This window comes from Polypterus senegalus, chromosome 11 (assembly GCF_016835505.1).
Source record: "Polypterus senegalus isolate Bchr_013 chromosome 11, ASM1683550v1, whole genome shotgun sequence".
Taxonomy (NCBI): Eukaryota; Metazoa; Chordata; class Cladistia; order Polypteriformes; family Polypteridae; genus Polypterus; species Polypterus senegalus.
In genome coordinates this window covers 109,803,870-109,824,062 of record NC_053164.1, presented here as the reverse complement: position 1 = coordinate 109,824,062, position 20,193 = coordinate 109,803,870, and the positions used below count along the sequence as shown (strand labels likewise).

The following is a 20,193-nucleotide window of genomic DNA, read 5'->3' as shown; positions in this document are numbered from 1 at the left end:
ACCACCCTGACCATCTCATCTTCCTCTGCATAAGCATAGTCCTTCACCCGTGAATATTTAGCGGCAGTGTTTCTATTGGATTGCCGCTGACGGACGGCCTTATATGGGCAGGCACTAAATTACAAACGCCAGCGGCAGCCTGTCTATGAACTTAATTTAAACTGTAGGTTTACACCGTGCTTTGTTTCCGAAGTAGTAGCACTCATGAATATGGTTGTATATGTCAGTCGCTCGCTTCTTATTGTTTCGCTGCCTTCTCAATTATATAATGCATGTTTTCTTCAGCGCTTTTTTGAGCTCTTCCTGGTTTTCTACGCATCTGCGTTGATATTCAGTTCAGGTGATTACGTGGGAGGCGTGATGATGTCACACGAAACTCCGCCCCCCACAGCCATCAAGCTGAACTCCATTACAGTATATGGAGAAAAATAGGTTCCAGTTATGACCGTTACGCGTAGAATTTCGAAATGAAACCTGCCCAACTTTTGTAAGGAAGCTGTAAGGAATGAGCCTGCCAAATTTCAACCTTCCACCCACATGGGAAGTTGGAGAATTAGTAATGAGTGAGTGAATGAGTGAGGGCTTTGCCTTTTATTAGTATAGACTAGCAGAATACCCACGCTTCGCAGCGGAGAAGTAGTGTATTAAAGAAGTTATGAAAAATAAAAGGAAAAATTAAAAATATAATGTAACATGATTGTTAATGTAATTGTTTTGTCATTGATATGAGTGTTGTTGTCATATCTATATATATATATATATATATATATATATATATATATATATATATACAGTAATCCCTCCTTGATCGTGGGTGTTGCGTTCCAGAACCCCCCGCGATAGGTTAAAATCCGTGAGTCAGTCAGTGAGGGCTTTGCCTTTTATTAGTATAGATTTCAATGAATCTTACCTAATATCTAAGAGAATACAAAGGGTTTATGCAGTATAACTGTACCGGGAATATTTATAAACAGTGGGGGAGAGTTTATAAGGGCTTAAAATATATAAAAATAACCATACAAACATATGGTTTCTAAATCACGGATTTTCACCTATCGCGGGGGGTTCTGGAACGCAACCCCTGCGATCAAGGAGGGATTACTGTATAACAGTCATTTTCACTGTTGATGACACCCAGCTCTACCTTGCTAGTAAACCCACCTCTTCTTTTCCACCATCTTCTCTTATTGACTGCATTGCTGAAATTAAATCCTGCTTTTCTTCACATTTTCTTAAATTAAACAGTGGCAAAACTGAGGTTCTCCACATTGGTAAAAAATCATCATTATCCAAAGCCGATAATCTTTCACTTGTTACTGATAACTCCTTTGTTTCCCCTTCACCTCAGGTCAAGAATTCTGGGTGTCGTCCTTGATAGTACTCTATCTTTTCAATCTCACATTAATAACATCACCTGGTCTGCTTACTTCCACCTACGTAATATTAATCACATCCGCCGCTCCCTCACTCCCCCTACCACTGCCATCCTTGTTCACAGTCTTTTTACTTCTCATCTGGACTATTGCAGTTCGCTCCTCTTTGGTCTCTCTAATAAATCTCTCCATAAACGTCAGCTGGTGCAGAATTCTGCTGCTCACATCATTACTTGAACCCTGTCTATTCACCATATTACTTCAGTCTTGCAGCAACTTCATTGGCTCCCGATTAAGTTTCAAATTGATTTTAAAATTCTGCTGTTAACATTTAAGGCCATTCATAATCATTCATAATTTCACCCATCCATATTTGTCCAACCTTCTCCATTTTTAGTGTCCTTGAGTGCTTAGAAAGGAGTCTTGTATAAATAATATGTATTATTATCATAAAATCTTGTCAGAAATGTTTTGTCTTTCTTGTGTAGCAACTTTTCAACAGCTGACTTGACATCTCCATCAGTATCATATTCGTAGGGCAACAGGAAGTAGTCCTATGGAGCCAGGTCTGGGAAGTGCGAGATGTGTGTTGCATCTATTTCAATATAGAGTTTTCAGAGTAGTCTTTGTAGCTAATATAGTGTGAGTGAGGGTGTTTTAGTAAAATCTAAGCATGACCACCAGTTCTCTTTTTTGTGGTTCTCTGATTTCTAAAAAATAGCAAAGCAAATCATTATAGTATTGACAGGTTATTTTGGCCTTTTGAGGCATACAATTAATATGGACTACATCTTCAATAACATCAAAGGTTTAGGTCAGAATTGTTTAGGTTGTTGTTTGGGTATGGGTTATAATGATATATAATTCTAATAATAAAACATTTTATTTCAAGGCACCTTTCTAAACACCCAGGGGCACTGTACAGTTAATAAATTCATAAAATCAACAAAAACATGCATGTACACATACACATTATAAGTATATCTATGGAACTGAAAATACAGCAATAAGAATACAGCCTTAGGTCATGTAATGTAAGCTAATCTAAACAGATAATTATTAAGACAGGATTTGAAAATAGATAGGGGATCTGTGTCGCAAATGTTTTGTGGTAGTGAGTTCCAGAGACAAGGAGCACTATGACTAAATGCCCTGGAACCCATGGAGATCAGGCTTACGGGAGGTTGGGTAATGAGAAGACCAGATGTAGAGGAGCTAAGAGTGCAGTTAGGTGTATAAACATGTATGAGGTCAGAGAGGTATAATGGATCAAGGTTATGCAAGTGCTTTGAAGGTAAGTAGAAGAATTTGAAAATCAATCCAAAATTTTGCAGGAAGCCAATGAAGCTGTTTAAGAGATGGGGTAATGTGTTGCATGGAAGAGGTCTGAGTTATAATACAGGTAGCTGAATTCTGAACAAGCTGGAGTTTATGGAGAAGCTTATGCAGGAGACCAAAGAGAACAGAATTATAATAATCAACGCGGGAAGTGACTAATGCATGAGTAAGGATGGCGGTCCTATTTCGTATGAAGGAGGGTTACAGATCAGCAATTCTGCAGAGAGGAAAAATAGATTACCGTGTAACATTATTGATATGGGATTCAAAAGACAGAGTACTATCAAAGACAACCCCGAAACAACCCGAGGGGAGGGATAGACTAATGTACCATCAATGTTAAGTGAAAAATTGATTACACTTTGATAAAGCAGACTTGGAGCCAATAAGGGGAACCTCTGTCATATGAGTTGGAGGAAATTAGAAGAAAACCAAGATTTTACCTTAAAAAGACAGTCATTGAGACAGGAAGGAAGAAGGACAGAGTTGGACTTTCTAGATACTGTATATAGAGCTGAGTATCACCTACATAACAATGAAAATCAATTCCAAATTTCTTAAAAATGCCACCTAAAGGGAATAGATATATTAAAAACAGTAAAGAACCAAGCACCGATCACTGGGGAACTCCACTAGTGACAGGTAGGGATCGTGATCAAGAGTTTCTTAAATGAACAAACTGAGTATGATTAGACAGGTATGAAGTAAACCATATAAAAGGAGTATTGGTAATGCTGATGGCAGCTAACCAATTCAACAAAATGTGAGACAGTGTCTGATCGAGTAGCACAAGGATTGTTAAAAGCTCAGCATCAGTAGCCATCAACAGGTCATTAGTGACCTTTATCAAGGCTGTTTCAGTACAATGTTTTGGACGAAAGCCAGACTGAAACATCTCAAACTGGCTGTTACCTGTGAGATGAGCATTAACCTGTTCTGCCACTACTTTTTCAAGAATTTTGGAAATGAATGGTATATTTTAAGTTGTGCAATATTTTGCCACCATTATTTTCATAACTTTGTGACAAGATTCCTTTTTTATGTTGCAATTGAGATTTTTCTGGCCCAAAATGAGTTCAAGGGTCAAATTGGCTGGCATACTTGCCATATCCAATGAATAGGTTTCATTATGGTGCTCTATTGCCATTTTAAAGGGTTAAATGGCACTGGACCACAATAATTTTAATAGACCTTGTGACAAGATGAATGTCGTTTTAAAATTTCAGTTGAGCTTTTCAGGGCAAACATACATACACATACAATTTAGTACTGCCAAAGCATGTAACCTGTACAGGTGCTGGTCATAAAATTAGAATATCATGACAAAGTTGATTTATTTCAATAATTCCATTCAAAAAGTTAAACTTGTATATTCGATTCATTCATTACACACAGACTGATGTATTTCAAATGTTTATTTCTTTTAATTTTGATGATTATAACTGACAACTAATGAAAGACCCAAATTCAGTATCTCGGAAAATTAGAATATCAATTCAGATATGTTTGCATTTTTTTAATTGTGAGAAAGAACTGTCATCTCTGTCTTGTCATGGAGCACAGTTTAAACTTTTGACTAAAGGGTGTTATTTCATGTCTAGAGGGCTCTAATAATGTTAACAGTGTGGGAGAGTTTATACGGGCTTAAAATATATAAAAATAACCATACAAACATATGGTTTCTACTTCGCCGATTTTCACCTATCGTGGGGGGTTCTGGAACGCAACCCCCGCGATCGAGGGATTATTGTACATTCATATCCTCCAGGGGGGCTTGTGGTGGTGGTGTCATAATTATGTGTCTCCCAACCCCAAATCTATGACCATACTTTCACTTTGTATTGTTAATTGCATGTTGACATTGTTTGATTAATTGTGTCAGTTTTATTTGGTTTTTTGTGTTTTGCCCTTTGGAGCCACTGTAATGGAGCTAAGTATGGAGTACAATCGCTGTCAAAAAGAATTCCAGCATTCTACCTTTGTGTCACATGCGTAGTAATAAAAATCGATTGTTTCTTCCTCGATAGCCAATGTCTTTGTACGTCCAATGACATATTTTTGACAGTTTGTTCACTCCTGAGAATTGTACTCGTAATTTTCAGAAGCAAGTGTAACTTTCAGAAACACAAGCATATTTTTTAGGAGCAAACATAATTTTTCTGAAGTGCAATCATAATTTTTAGAAGTAAGTGTAACTTACAGAAGCGCAAGCGTAATTGACACTTGTGAAATGTAAATTTAACTTAAATTATTCTGAGTTATTTTTGACAACGATCTTATTCCATAGACATCTAGCTTCATTGGCTAAGAATTCCTAACGATTAGTTTTTGATTAAACTTGATCAGAAATAAATGTTCTAGCATCATTCTCAAAAATGTGTCAGGTAAAATATTTTCTTTCCATAGACTGTCTACAATTTTCTGTCCATTGTGCATTTATTTGCTTCTTGACTGACTCCTATATTACTTAAATCTGTTTTTGTTAGATTGTGTAAAATGTAACATTGTTACAAGTGTAAACATTTTCAGGACATTTTGTGTGAGATATAATAAATTACTTAATTGCCATAACCATACTACTTGCATGGAATTTGATATGTTAACTGCTGTATGATAGAAATAAAACTTCAATAAAAAATGTAATGACAACAGCAGTAATTCCCTAGCAGCAAAAAAAACAGTTTCACAATGCATTAAGTTGCTAATATAAAGTTAATGGACTTCACAGTTTGCTGATAAATACATCTGTAAAAGATGTTTATGATAGTCTTGAAAAAATATTTGCTTCTTACCAGATAAACAGAGAGCAAAAATAGAGCAGGTGTAATTCTTTGTATCATTTGTCTTCTTGTGAATTAAATTCGCATTTGCAGCTTTATACATCAAAATATGTCCTATATATGCATCTTGTAGTACCTGTTTGAAACAGCTTCAGACTGCAAATGCAACTTAGTTAAGTGTAAGTTTAAGTTAAGTATTTCTTCTTCTTCTTCTTTCGGCTGCTCCTGTTAGGGGTTGCCACAGCGGATCATCTTCTTCCATATCTTTCTGTCCTCTGCATCTTGTTCTGTTACACCCATTACCTGCATATCTTCTCTGACCACATCCATAAACTTTTCTTAGGCCTTCCTCTTTTCCTCTTTCTTGCAGTTCTATCTCCATAGCATCCTTCCCCCAATATACTCAGAATCTCTCCTCTGCACATGCCCAAAACAATGCAGTCTCGCCTCTCTGAGTTTGTCTCCCAACCATCCAACTTGAGCTGACCCTCTAATGTACTCATTTCTAATCCTATCCATCCTCGTCACACCCAGTGCAAATCTTAGCATCTTTAACTCTGCTACCTCCAGCTCTGTCTCCTGCTTTCTGGTCAGGGCCACCATCTCCAACCCATATAACATAGTTGGTCTCACTACCATCCTGTAGACCTTCCCTTTCACTCTTGCTGATACTCACCTGTCACAAATTACTCCTGACACTCTTCTCCACCTATTCCACCCTGCCTGCACTCTCATTTTCACCTCTCTTCCACAATCCCCATTACTCTGTACTGTTGATCCCAAGTATTTAAAGTCATCCACCTTCATCAACTGTACTCCTTGCATCCTCACCATTCCACGCACTTCCCTCTCATTTACACCCATGTTTTCTGTCTTTTTCCTACTGACCATCATTCCTCTCCTCTCTAAAGCATATCTCCACCTCTCCAGGGTCTCCTCAACTTGCTCTCTACTATCGCTACAGATCACAATGTCATCAGCAAACATCATAGTCCATGGGGACTCCTGTCTAATCTCGTCTGTAAACCTGTCCATAGCCATTGCAAATAAGAAAGGGCTCGGAGATGATCCCTGATTTAATCCCACCTCCACCTTGAATGTATCCATCACTCCTACCGCAGACCTTACCACTCTTACATTTCCCTTGTACATATCTTGTACAACTCCTACGTACTTCTCTGCCACTCCCAACTTCTTCATACAATACCACAGCTCCTCTCGAGGCACCCTGTCAAATGCTTTCTCCAGGTCAACAAAGATGCAATGCAACTCCTCCTGGCCTTCTCTGTATATCTCCATCAATATCCTCAGAGGAAACACTGCATCTGTGGTTCTCTTTCTTGGCATGAAACCATTCTGCTGCTCACTAATCATCACCTCACTTCTTAACCTAGCTTCCACTACTCTTTCCCGTAACTTCATGCTTCCACAGGTATGTCATCTGCACCAATGGCCTTTCCTTTTTACATCCTTTTCATAGCCGTCTTTAGTTCATCTTTGCTAATCTGTTGCACTTTCTGATTCACTATCTCCACGTCATCCAACCTCTTCTCTCTCTCATTCTTTCATTGATCAGCCTCTCAAAATACTCTTTCCATCTGCTCAACACACTCTCCTCGCTTGTGAGTACGTTTCCATCTTTATCCTTTATCACCCTAACCTGCTGCACATCTTTCCCAGCTCGGTCCCTCTGTGTATCCAATCGGTACAGGTCCTTTTCTCCCTCATTAGTGTCCAACCTCTCATACAATTCATCATATGCCATTTCTTTAGCCTTCGCCACCTCTCTCTTCACCTTGCTCCTTATCTCTTTGTATTCTATCTATCTTGGCTACATTCTGCATCTTTCTGACTATCCCACTTCTTCTTTGATATCCTCTTCCTCTGTATACTCTCCTGTACTTCCCCATTCTACCACCAGGTTTCCTTTTCCTCCTTCCTCTGTCCAGATGTCACGCCAAGCACCCTTCTTGTTGTCACCCTTACTACATCTACTGTTGTTGCCCAAGTGTCTGGTAACTCTTCACTACCACCCAGTGCCTGTCTCACCTCCCTAAACTCAACCTTGCAGTCTTCCTTTTTCAAATTCTACCATTTAATCCTTGGCTCTGCCCTTACACTTTTCCTTTTATTGATCTCCAACGTCATCCTACAGACCACCATCCTATGCTGCTTAACTACATTTTCCCCTGCCACCACTTTGCAGTCTTCAATCTCCTTCAAATTTACTCTTCTGCATAGGATATAATCTACCTGTGTGCATCTTCCTCCACTCTTGCACGTAACCCTATGTTCCTCCCTCTTCTTAAAATATGTATTCACCACAGCTATGTCCATCCTTTTGGCAAAATCCACTATCCTCTGACCTTCTTCATTCTGCTCCTTGACACCATACCTACCCATTACCTCCTCATCTCCTCTGTTCCCTTCACCAACATGTGCATTGAAATCCTCTCCAATCACTAATTTCTGTCCTTTGGGTACACTGTTCATCACTTCATCCAACTCACTCCAAAAATCTTCTTTGTCCTTCATTGCACACCCAACTTGCGGGGCATATGCACTAACAACATTCATGATCACACCTCCAATTTCCATCTTCATAATCATTACTAGGGCCCACGATTTACCGCGGCAAGGAATGTTAAATTCCGTGGCGTACCGCGGCGTGACAAATGCAGTACCAGAACTCCATAAGACTAATTCGTAACCCAAGCAAAATAAATGCAATTTTTCTTATTCTTAATCCCTAATAATAATCAATCATAATTCGTAATACTAATCAAATAGGTATATCAAAGCGATCACAACCGCACATTTTAATCCACAGATTTGTTTTAGGCAAATGATGCTGAAACATATGTAGGCATAATATTATTCTCAACAAATGATGATAATAATAATAATAATGATGATCGAACGCAATGTAAACTTTAGCAAGAGCTGCTAAGCGAGGCAGTCTGTCCTCTAAGACACACCAAAAAGCAGGAATATCAGCTGGAATTACTTCACGAGATGCTATGTCCAGATAAGCTTGCCATTCATCTGCTGCAGCCATCATTGTTGTCACTGATGGTGCATGATCAGCAAAATTCTTCAATAAGAGTGGTAGCTGCCGTGGATCAAATATTCTCACAGATCTGAAAAGGTCTATTGCCGGCTGTTTGGTTCCCACAAAATATTCTTCAAGTTTAGCAGCAGCATTGTGCTTTGCATCTTCACAGCTGCTGGTTGCAACTGGAAATCCAGACGATTTTAGGCAAGACAGTAAGTCGGACACTTTGTTGTAGACATTGACAGCCATCAATGACTGTGCCTCAAAAAAAGTCAGAGTGTTCATAATTGCCTGACAGTGAACAGATACAAATTCGAGTTCAGCTCTCAGCTTGTTAAGTTTATCAGTACTTTGCAGCAACGCCGACAGCTTCTTTAACTGGACTTTAGCTCCACTGTGTTCGATTTCAGTAGCAACGAACGAGATATAAATGAGATGATGCAATAGGCAAAAGAAAGAACTTAAAGAAGTAATCAAAACTAATCATACTAATATCAATATGCCTCAAATAGTGAGATTTCATTCAGATTTGGTATTTTCGGCGGCAGTTAGGTTAATTCTGCGGCATGGCGTTTTACTGCTGCAAAATACTAAATTCCGCTGCGTGGCGTTAAATTCCGCTGGCCGCGGTAAATCGTGGGCCCTAATCATTACTCTGTCTGACACTCTTTTCACCTCCAAAACACTCTTGACATACTGTTCCTTCAGAATAATCTCTACCTCATTTCTCCTGCCATCCACACCATGCCCAATATATCAACCTTCCTTCTCTCCATCATATCTACGAACTCTCTCCCCTTACCGGTCATACTGCCAACATTCAAACTTTCTACCCTCAGCTCCACTCTCTTTACTTTCCTCCTCTCCTTCCCCTCTTGTTCCTCTTCTTCTTTGGCCAACAGTAGCCCAATTTCCACCAGCACCCTTTTGGCTAACAGTACTGATGACAGTCATCGTTAACCCGAAGCTCAACCGATCCAGCAAGGAAATTTGTATTGTTGTCCGTATATTGATTTGGCAAAATTTTACACCAGATGCCCTTCCTGACGTAACCCTCCCCATTTATCCAGGCTTAGGACCGGCACGAAGAAACACACTGGTTTGTGCATCCCCTGTGGCTGGGTTAAGTATATATCAATAAATAAATTTAAATGAACCTTATTAATTCAGTGGGGAAATTCAGATGCATACAGTAGCAGAAATGTAAAGCACAGTGATACAGACTTACAGGACAAATTATATACAGCCAATCAATCAATCAGTTGATTAATAAACAAAAATAAAATTAATGACTACATCAGGTGAAATAAATTATTTCAAGATCTGACATTCTGAATTTGAAGAAATGATTGCAGTTTAACAATAGCTCAGTTTCTGATCCTTCACTAATTTAAAAGTAATTAAAAGCTATATTAGGGACCATACGATTGAATTTGAAGCTCATATTGACCATGGAGAAAAAGAGATCAAAATTACCTCTGTAGTGGCTGAGGTAGCACACTTGAAGCAGTCATGTTCTAATATTCCCACCCAAAGGCTTAAAACAATAGATTTCTGTGTGAAAGTAAAGATTGATTCTCATCATTTTCAGCAAACTAAATTTTAAAAGATGCATTGCACGAGCACTTTTTATTATGGAAAATTTCATTTGAAGCATGTTTCAAACAACCTGATTTCACTGAAATGGGAAATTTATTTTTTATTAGTTAAAATGCAAAATGTACCCTGAGTAGTGAAGCAAAAAAATAAATAATTTTATTGAGTGATGGAGGGTGTGTTAGAATTCGTTAATTGAATCAGCTGATTCAATTAGCATGTTATCAGTGTAAAATAAGAGTTTACTGAGAATTTATTGCTACATGATCTAGTCCCATCAGATGTTACCTTGATCACTGCTGTTAGAAAATTAGGACTAATTCTAAATCTAATGTTATCTGCTAGATAAGCAAGTTACCATCTACAAAAATGGCCGTGATTTCAAGGCAGTCCAGTAAACATGTGACTTAGTGATGGCAGTGGGGAATGCCATCATTTGCCAAGTTGTTTTGCCTGCCTAAGGTAAAGTCATCCATGATGGAGGATCGCAGGAATCGTGGGAAAGAGGGGTCCTTTCATCAGATTAGCGCTATTTCAGCTGTGGAATGGCCAAATGGGGGAGGCAGCTTGATGGATGAGGTCTCCAGGACTCTAAACAAATCCAAATCATATTATGAGATATCACCTACTGTTAAATTCTACTCCGTGCTTCTAAAATTTTTATTTTTATACTGGACTAGCAAAATACCTCTTCATATATACATACATAATACATATATCTATATACATATATACACATATATTCACATATACATATATATACACATACATATACACATATACACACCTATCTACATTATATATGTGTGTATATATATATATATATGTGTATATATATATATATATATATGTGTGTATATATATATATATATGTGTGTATATATATATATATGTGTGTGTATATATATATATATATATATACATATCTACATTATATATATATATATATATATGTGTATATATATATATGTATATATATATACTAGCAAAATACCCGCGCTTCGCAGCGGAGAAGTAGTGTGTTAAAGAAGCAATACGCTGCTTGTTAAAACGGATAAATCCCGCTCTTACGTGCAAGTCTGCGTGGATATTATGAACTATCGTATTTGTTCAAGTTCTATTTAAATTTTAAATAGAAGGAATTTTTATTTAATTGACAGAAATATCTTTGGTAGGAATGGTAAAAACAGACAGGAATATTATTCCTGAATAAATCAACTCAAACCTTAAACAACTTATAATATTTTGCTCTCCATAAAAATATATCTTGTCTAAATTATACAAGTTAGAAATATAAACATTAAAAGAACAAACATTCAAATTTCTTTACTCTTATGTAATTTTATATAAAAATAAACTTAGATTTTAAATATCCCAAAAGATTTTGCTCTCCATAAAAATATATCCTGTCAAAATTATACAAATTCAAATATGAACATGCTGCATAACAAAACCTGGAAATATAAATAAAATGTGTTCCTTTCAGCAATAACAAATCAAATCATTCAGTTGTCTTTGCTCATATGTCATTTTAGATCTGGACGCCTGGCAGCTTTTTTTGGCAACAAGTTTGTTTATGTTTGGTGTGAGGTTCTGTGTTGTGGAGATTCTCAGGATGGATTACAGGTGCTCATCAGTGAGGCGACTCCTGTGTGCTGTTTTGTTAGTCTTTATCACTGAGAAGAGCTTCTCACACAAATATGTGCTACCAAACATGCACAAGGTTCGAGCCGCATGTAGACGGACTTTTTTTGTTCTTCAAAGTCACCAAAGCGCCGTGCAAACTCAGTGCGCTCAGTTTATCACCAAAGTGCGTATTTGGGAACACCGTAGTGACGACTTGGTTCAACATTACTTGGCAACAGGGAAAGTGGGGCAAGTTGCACTGGTGCATTTGTGTCTCCCATAAAAGCAGCTTCACTTGAAATCACTTTGTGATTGTGCACGGGTAAAACGTCCGCTGAAGTGTCAGATTCTTATTTAATTCTTCTGCTTTCTGTATCTTCTGCATTGCATTCAGGTCTTTCAGGTTACCCTGATGTTTTGTCTCATAGTGCCGTCTTAGATTAAATTCTGTAATTACAGCCACATTAGCTCCACAAATGAGACACACGGTTTCAGTAAACATATACTCAGCCTCCCATCGGTTTTTAAAGGCTCTATTTTCAGAATCAACTTTTCTCTTCAGCATCATGTGAGCTAGCCGCAATAACTTGCAGCATCATAAGCTAGACTTGATTAACGCGGTGTTCGGCAAGGCAGCTGAAGCGCTGCATTATGGGATCTGTAGTTTATTGTGTTACCAGCGCCATATACCGGGCCATTAATAACAATATTACAGTATATAAAATGATCTCGGGCGGATATAATTACACGCCGGGCGGATGTGGCCCGGCCCTTGAGTTTGACACATATGGACTAAATAGAACTTGAAAAGATATATTTTTCAAATGTGATCGCGCAATTCAGATAGAGTTGACGCGCACTACAGCCTGCATGCCTCAATAAGTCATCCTCCCCTCGCTCTTACTTTTTTACCGTTCATCTAATGAATACACTGAGTATGGCTTTACCAAAACAATCATTGATGGCGAATAAAGTATCCATTATTCGAGTATGTAGATCGGGTATATATATATACATATATATATATACCCGCGTATCACAGCGGAGACGTAGTGTGTTAAAGAAGCTATGAAAAAGAAAAGGGAACATTTTAAAAATAACGTAACATGACTGTCAATATACAGTAATTATTTTGTGAGTTTTACTGAGTGTTGCTGTCATCAGGGATTTGATTATCATTATTTCTTTCAATCAGGTTCGTATTTGTAGGATGTGTTGTGTTCAAGTTACATTCCGTGTTTGTCAATCGTTGTAAAGATTTCAGGTTTCATTCATCGATTTGTTTCTTACTGCATCAATAAACAGCTCGTCTTCTTCTTTATCTGAGACCCGACACACTGCATGCACGGGTTTTTTTTTTACACTGTCTTCCTTTAGTGGGACATTGACTTTTTCCACCGTGTGCTTTGTTTCCACAGTAGCTGCATTTATAAATATGCTTGTATTTATCAAGACGCTTCATATTTTTTTGCTGCCTTTTCAATTGTGTAATTCGTTTTTTGTTCAGCGCTCTTTGGAACTGTTGCTTTTTGTCTGTGCACTGCGTCAGTTCACGTGAGCCGTGCTGGTGCCATGTCGTGCTATGTCCATGGCTGTATCTAATGTTACCGAAGTCCCGGCACTTAAAACTTTCTCTCGCAGTTTCGCTGAGTTTGTGCCAAAAACCACCCTGACCATCTCATCTTCCTCTGCATAAGCACAGTCCTTCACCCGTGAATATTTACCCGTGGCAGTTTGCTATTGGATTGCCGCTGACGGACGGCCTTATATGGGTAGGCACTAAATTACAAACGCCAGCGGCAGCCTGTCTATGAACTTAATTTAAAGTTTAGGTTTACATCGTGCTTTGTTTCCGAAGTAGCAGAACTCATGAATATGGTTGTATATGTCACTCGCTCACTTCTTATTGTTTCGCTGCCTTCTCAATTATATAATGCATGTTTTCTTCAGCGCTTTTTGGGCCTCTTCCTGGTTTTCTACGTACTGCGTGATTACGTGGAAGGCGTGATGATGTCACACGAAACTCCGCCCCCACGGGTTTCAAGCTCATCTCCATTACAGTAAATGGAGAAAAACAGCTTCCAGTTATGACCATCACGTGTAGAAGTTCGATATGACACCTGCCCAACTTTTGTTAGGAAGCTGTATTGAATAACCCTACCAAATTTCAGCCTTCTACCTACACGGGAAGTTGGAGAATTAGTGATGAGTCAGTCAGTCAGTGAGTGAGTGAGTCAGTGAGGGCTTTGCCGTTTATTAGTGTATATATATATATATATATATATATATATATACACACGCACATACATACATACACACACGCATATACATACACACATATATATATATATATATATATATATATATATATATACACACACACAGGTGTATATATATGTGTGTATATATATATATATATATGTATGTATGTGTCTATATGCCTTTGAGCGTTACTACACTGGGCACTCAGCCCGGGGGAGTTTGGCGATAAATGGTCTCAAGCCCGTGTAAAAGAGGAGAGTTTGGCTAGGGGTAATCACCCGGCCAGTAAAATAGTATCAGATTCTAGACAAGAACAAAAATCCGCGGAACGCATCCAATCGCTTGCGTCGCCGCAAAGATCAAGTGTCGTGGATGCGCTCTGTACTCATGATGCAATCATGGCAAATCGCAAGAACCTTGATGCCTGACCACACACGAGATCCAACGGCACCAAAATACCATCAACATCGCAAAGAATTCAGAATAGCCACCCTGAACGTCCGAACACTCAAGAAACCAGGTAAAGAACACCAACTAATATCCGGGTGCGAGAAATTCAACATCAAAGTTCTCGCTATTCAGGAACACCGGCAGATCTTTGACGACGACCTAAAATTTGAATGAACCAACGAAACGAAATGGCTAAAAGTATTCTCCTCAGCAACAACTCAGGGCACAGGAGGAGTTGGTATTCTACTAGAGCCAAGTATAGCTTCGACCATCGCCAGTGCCCAAAAAGTTTCAGATCGCATAGTCGTTGTTCACCTAAACGGCAACCCTAAAGTCTCCATAATCATGATCTATGCCCCAACAAATTGCAGCGAGAACAATGCAGAAGAGATGAACAAGAAACATGCTGAAAAGAACGGATTTTACACCGAATTGCAAACAACTATAAACCAAATTCCACCTCACAATGTCATCCTTGTACTCGGCGATTTCAATGCCAGACTAGGCAAAGATAGCCACAAGACCAACCCAAGTATCATCGGTCAACACACATTCCACGAGATCACGAACAACAATGGCCATCGTCTAATTGAACTGTGCGAGAGCCGCAGTCTACGCCCAGCCAATTCACGCTTTCCACACCACCCAAGTAGACTTTGGACTTGGCAGCATCCAAACCACAAGCTGGATGAACCTCACGCACAACTCGACCACATACTCATAAGCAGCAAATGGCTAAACTCGCTAAGAAATTGACGAGCATATAACACCGTCGATCTTGATTCATATCACAGAATTGTAACTGCGCACATCAAGATCAGCTTTCAAACAACCCGTAAAGCTCCAATTATCCGCCAGAAGTACAACGTTGAGGTACTCAAAAACCCCGAATTCCAACAGAGATTCGATCTAGAGCTCCAAAACCGGTTCTGTGCACTGGAGGAAGAAGGCAAGCCTACCAGCATTCAATCAACATATGACTATCTTGAGAGAGCAATCGAGACAACATGCAATGAAGTTCTACGAATAAAACGCAAGAGGAAGGGCCCTAACTGGGTGAGCACTATAACACTGAACCTCTTGGATGAACGGGACAAGGCCAAGAAGAAGTTCAACCAAAATAGATCTAGTGCTACTTGAAAACAGTGGAGGGAGTTAGCCGATAAAGTCTCAGATTTGTATAAGTCAGACTCAGCTGCCCACCTAAACAAACAACTTGAAGAACTTGAACTCGCTGCAAAAACAAACAAGCTCCGGAGAACCTGGGAGATTGTAAACAAACTTAGTGGCAAAGGAGAAAAGAAGCACACAATTGTCAAAAAACTAGATGGATCAATGTCTAGCTCTCAAGGTGAATTACTCGAAGAATGGACCAATTACTTCGAGAATCATCTAAATGGAAAGCTCCCCTCAGCCACCGACACACTCCCAAGTCCAACCGCCAGGGACCTCCCGATTGAGACCAACAACTTTTCGCGGGCTGAATTTGATGCTGCTGTTGACCAACTGAAGGAGCACAAATCCACTGGTACTGACTATGCGTTCTCACCTGAAGTTCTTAAAGAAGGTGGCAATTTTCATTCGTACAAAGCTACTCATGATTTGCCGATATGTTTACGAAAACAACACAGCACCGAAGCAATGCGCTACTAACATCATAGTTCCTATACCTAAAAAAGGCACCTACAACTTACAAACTATCAAGGCATATCATTAATGTCAATCGCAGCCAAAGTGTACAACATTATGCTACTCAATCGAATTTAACCTGTAGTCGACACTATTACTTCCCAATCAAGCTGGTTTTCGCAAAGGGCGCAGTTGCACTCAACAAATCCACATCCTCCGCCACTTATTCGAAGGTGCAGCTAGCAAGAATCTTCCGCTCTTTGCGACTTTCGTCGACTTTAGAAAAGCTTTTGATTCGGTCAAACGAACATTTATGTTTGCAATTCTTCATCATTACGGCATCCCAGAGAAAGTAGTCAACGCAATTCAAACTCTCTATATTAACTCAACCAGCAAAGTGCTTGTAGACAATCACAATCAGGCGACGTTTTGGCCCCTTTCATTTTCATTATTGTCATCAATTTCGTCATGCGTAAGACAGCAGGAGACAATTGTTTTGTTACTCATCCTCGCCTAAGTTCGAGGCACCCCGAACAGAAAATCAACGATTTGGATTTTGCCGATGACATCGGACTACTTGAAGGCAGTCGTGAAAAAGCCCAACAACAACTTGAACGCGTCAGCAATGAAGGGCAAGTAGCTGGCTTAGAAATCAATGCCGAGAAGACCAAACAGATGATAGTAAATGCTGATTTTGGCCCTCAACTTCCACTTGTTCTTAATAACGAGTACATCGAAATAGTGAGCGATTTCAAATATCTCGGTTCGATGGTAGCCACTAATCGAATGACGTCAAGATACGTAAAGGACAAGCATGGGGCGCCTTTTGGAAATTAAAAAGCATCTGGCAAGCCAACAACATCCCCATACGCCTCAAAGTGCGCCTGTTTAAAGCCTCCTGTCTAAGCATACTCCTATACGGCAGCGAAACTTGGATCATAACAAACCAGCTCAAAAACACTCTCGATAGTTTTGCAACCAACTGCTATCGAGTAATCCTCAACATCAAGCGAATCGATCACATACCTGCCCGTGTCGAACAACAACCACTATCAACTACAGTCCTACAGTGTCAACTGACATGGGTGGAAGGAAATACGCATTGTACGTCCCACCAGTACAACTAGGCAAGGCCAAACGTGGAAGGCCCGCGCTCACATATGCCCAGTACATCTCCAGTTCTATCTGCAACGAGAGAATGACTGTGACAGAGATCGAAAAGGCGGCCCAGGACCAGGTTGCGTGGCGGAAGATTGTTCTCGCCTGCACAAGCACCATCACGTAGTGATACTCGCATGAGTATATATATATATATATATATATATATAGCTGATTACCCATTGGCTTTGATCACTGAGTGCAAGGGAAAAAAATAAAATGTAGTCTATAAGTTAGTAAACAGTAAAACATTAACGTTTTATGAAGTAAAGATACATTGAGCACTACTGGAGTAGTTTCAGGTAAACTACATTTTAAAGACGGTATAACACAACAGGTAAGTAGTACTAACAGCAGCTAAAATGTATATGGATCATCTCTCGGTAGTAGATCCCTTTTAAAAGGCGCTACACGATGGCTGTGGTATAGAAATTACATTTTCTATGTGAACGTCCAAATTTCTGCCTGTGGTAATGTGCCTTACCGGCATTACCAGCAATTAAAGAAAATTAGTTTTGTGTCCTCTGCAGTGTTAAGAGAGAAAGGCTTTGGTTTGGGATAAAAGGAAAAAAGCTGTAAAGAAAGGAAACTTGCCTTTTTGTTTTATCTAGTGTAGAGATACGTCTTCATTGACGATATGAGCATCGCGGCGGGTCTCGTGTAGACTGAAGAGACGGCCCTGCCATTAACTGGCCGGGATGGCACTGTCGGTCCTCCACTCCTGTGTGTGTCTTCATAATCCAACCTGACGACCTCATAATCGTATACGTGCAAAAGAAAGTGCAAAGCGCCTTAATATTAGTTTGCCGCCGTCTAGAAATGGGATCCCTTGTTTGCAGTTGTCTGGGCTATAGCTCAGGAGAAGGAGGAAAAAATTAAAAGTTTACTTTCACTTAAGGCAGAAGTACAGTCAGCGTCTCAAAGGCCGGCACGTGCGCCGGCTGCCCGACTTTTATACTATTTTTGCAGTGCAGGAAACGCCACTTTTTGCAGACACGTTCACGTGATCAAAAGTCTCCGCGCTCTTTAGAGGTCTTGCTTCTTCTCTGCGTACTACGTTCATAGTCAGTTCACGTGAGCCGCTCGGAGTACATGCATCGAAGCTTCTGAGCTGTGCTTGTGCTATCTCGTGCGATCTTGCGATGTCCACGGCTTTATTTAATGTTAGCAAAGACCCGGCATTTAAAGGTTTCTCTTGCAGTTTCACTGAGTTTGTGTCAAACACCACCCTGACCATCTCATCTTGATCTAATTTATTTAGTGGCAGAGTGTTTCTGTTGGATTGCCGCTAAGGGACGGCCTTATATGGACAGGCACTCAATTACGTGGGAGGCGTGATGATACGAGATGAGAAGCAAGACGCAACTCCGCCTATAAATACCAATTTGTAAATTTTATGTCCGTTTGAGGTTAAAAAGAAAAAAGTAACACTTTCCCCCCCCCAACAGGGAATCAAACTCGGGTCTTTGAGGCACGGCAATACCTGCTGCCCTCTGAATCACCAAATCTTACCGCTAAGCCACGGAAGCTGTTGTATTGTTCTTGAACCTTTTGTGAAAATGTTTATTTGATGTTTGGACTTCATGCTTCACACATTCTATAGTTTATGCCTACATTTTTTAACATTTATTACTAAAATATGAAAAAGTTTCTGTTTTAACAATGTGTTTACACAGATTACTGAATAAACAGAACACACATGAAATGCGTGTGTTCCAAATAACAATCTATTATTTCCATTGTAAAACTCCACTTCACTCCCAGATAATCAATCAAGGCATGAGCTGGGAGAAGTTTGTGCACGTTCAGTGGGGGGATGGAATAGCCGGCTGCTTGCAGCTTGTCTTTATCAGCACATTTAGATGACAAAGGACGCTGGCGGAGAGGTGATTTAAGAAGTGATTTAAGGTGGGATGGATCTACGAGTTTTTTCGTAGGCCCTGTTAATTCTAGTGTTAAATAGGATAAACGATGCATTTTTAACAATTTGGGTATTTTGCAGTCTGCTGTTGAAGTTTTAAAAGACGAAATAACTCATTTGTTTGATTGATTACCCAGTAAGGAGTATAAATTAATTTCTTTATATACCATGCAAATATATTCCATAAGCATTTAAATCTTTAAATCTTTCCTTCTTACTTTTCTTTTTGTATTTCCATTTGTCTTAACTTGGGTAAACAGGCTTGGGAGTATCTGATTATCCAAGTCTAGGTAATGTTAGGATTTTATATTGCTATTCATTTAATTAATTTCCAAATTTTTCTGGTTGTTCCCAAATAGACTTAAATATGTAGAAATTACTTCCCTCTTAGATTTTTTTTTTTACTTTTAAAAAATAAAAAAAAACACTTTTAGACATTTTTTGGTGAACTGATATGTTTTAATATTGGCTATGATTACTTACTTTTAATAAACTTAAGCATGCATGTTTTTGTTTTCTGAAAAAAATGCTTTAACACTAAAATTAATGATAATATTTTTGTGTTTTAAGATTTTAGCTTCTATAGAGCTTTTGGCTAGATCATTACCGAAAATCCACCGCAGCGCCTCAGAGCCATCTCTAAACCGAGCTGGATTTCAAACAGAGGACTTCAGCTTATATGCCTGTGCCTCTCCTAAAACACCAATTCAAGCTGGTGGATATGGTGAGTTTGTATTATAGTCTTTAGTCTACAAAGTTTAAAATCTAAATATAAAATGAACAAAAATCTATAATAGGTAGTATCTTACATGTTTCTTAGCAGTACCAATACTAATCTCTGACATATGACTACTTTGTTAAAATCTTGATTTGCTGTCCTCAATTGCATGGAAATTGATGTTAATCTAAATTTGGAGTTGTTAATAAAACGACCAAAGAATGTTTTTAAACCCTACTATATCTGTTGAGATTACATTTTTTTCTTATAGTTCACAGAGAGAATAT

The 20,193-nt window shown here is 39.0% G+C and overlaps 1 protein-coding gene across 1 annotated transcript in view; it reads left to right on the top strand.

The window, feature by feature from the left end:
• braf (B-Raf proto-oncogene, serine/threonine kinase) overlaps nucleotides 1–20,193 on the top strand; it is a 350,871-nt gene that overhangs the window by 317,981 nt on the left and 12,697 nt on the right. Inside the window, exon 18 of the mRNA XM_039769464.1 lies at nucleotides 19,759–19,912. Within this exon, the coding sequence (XP_039625398.1) occupies nucleotides 19,759–19,912 (154 nt within the window). The remainder of the gene's footprint in view (nucleotides 1–19,758; nucleotides 19,913–20,193) is intronic.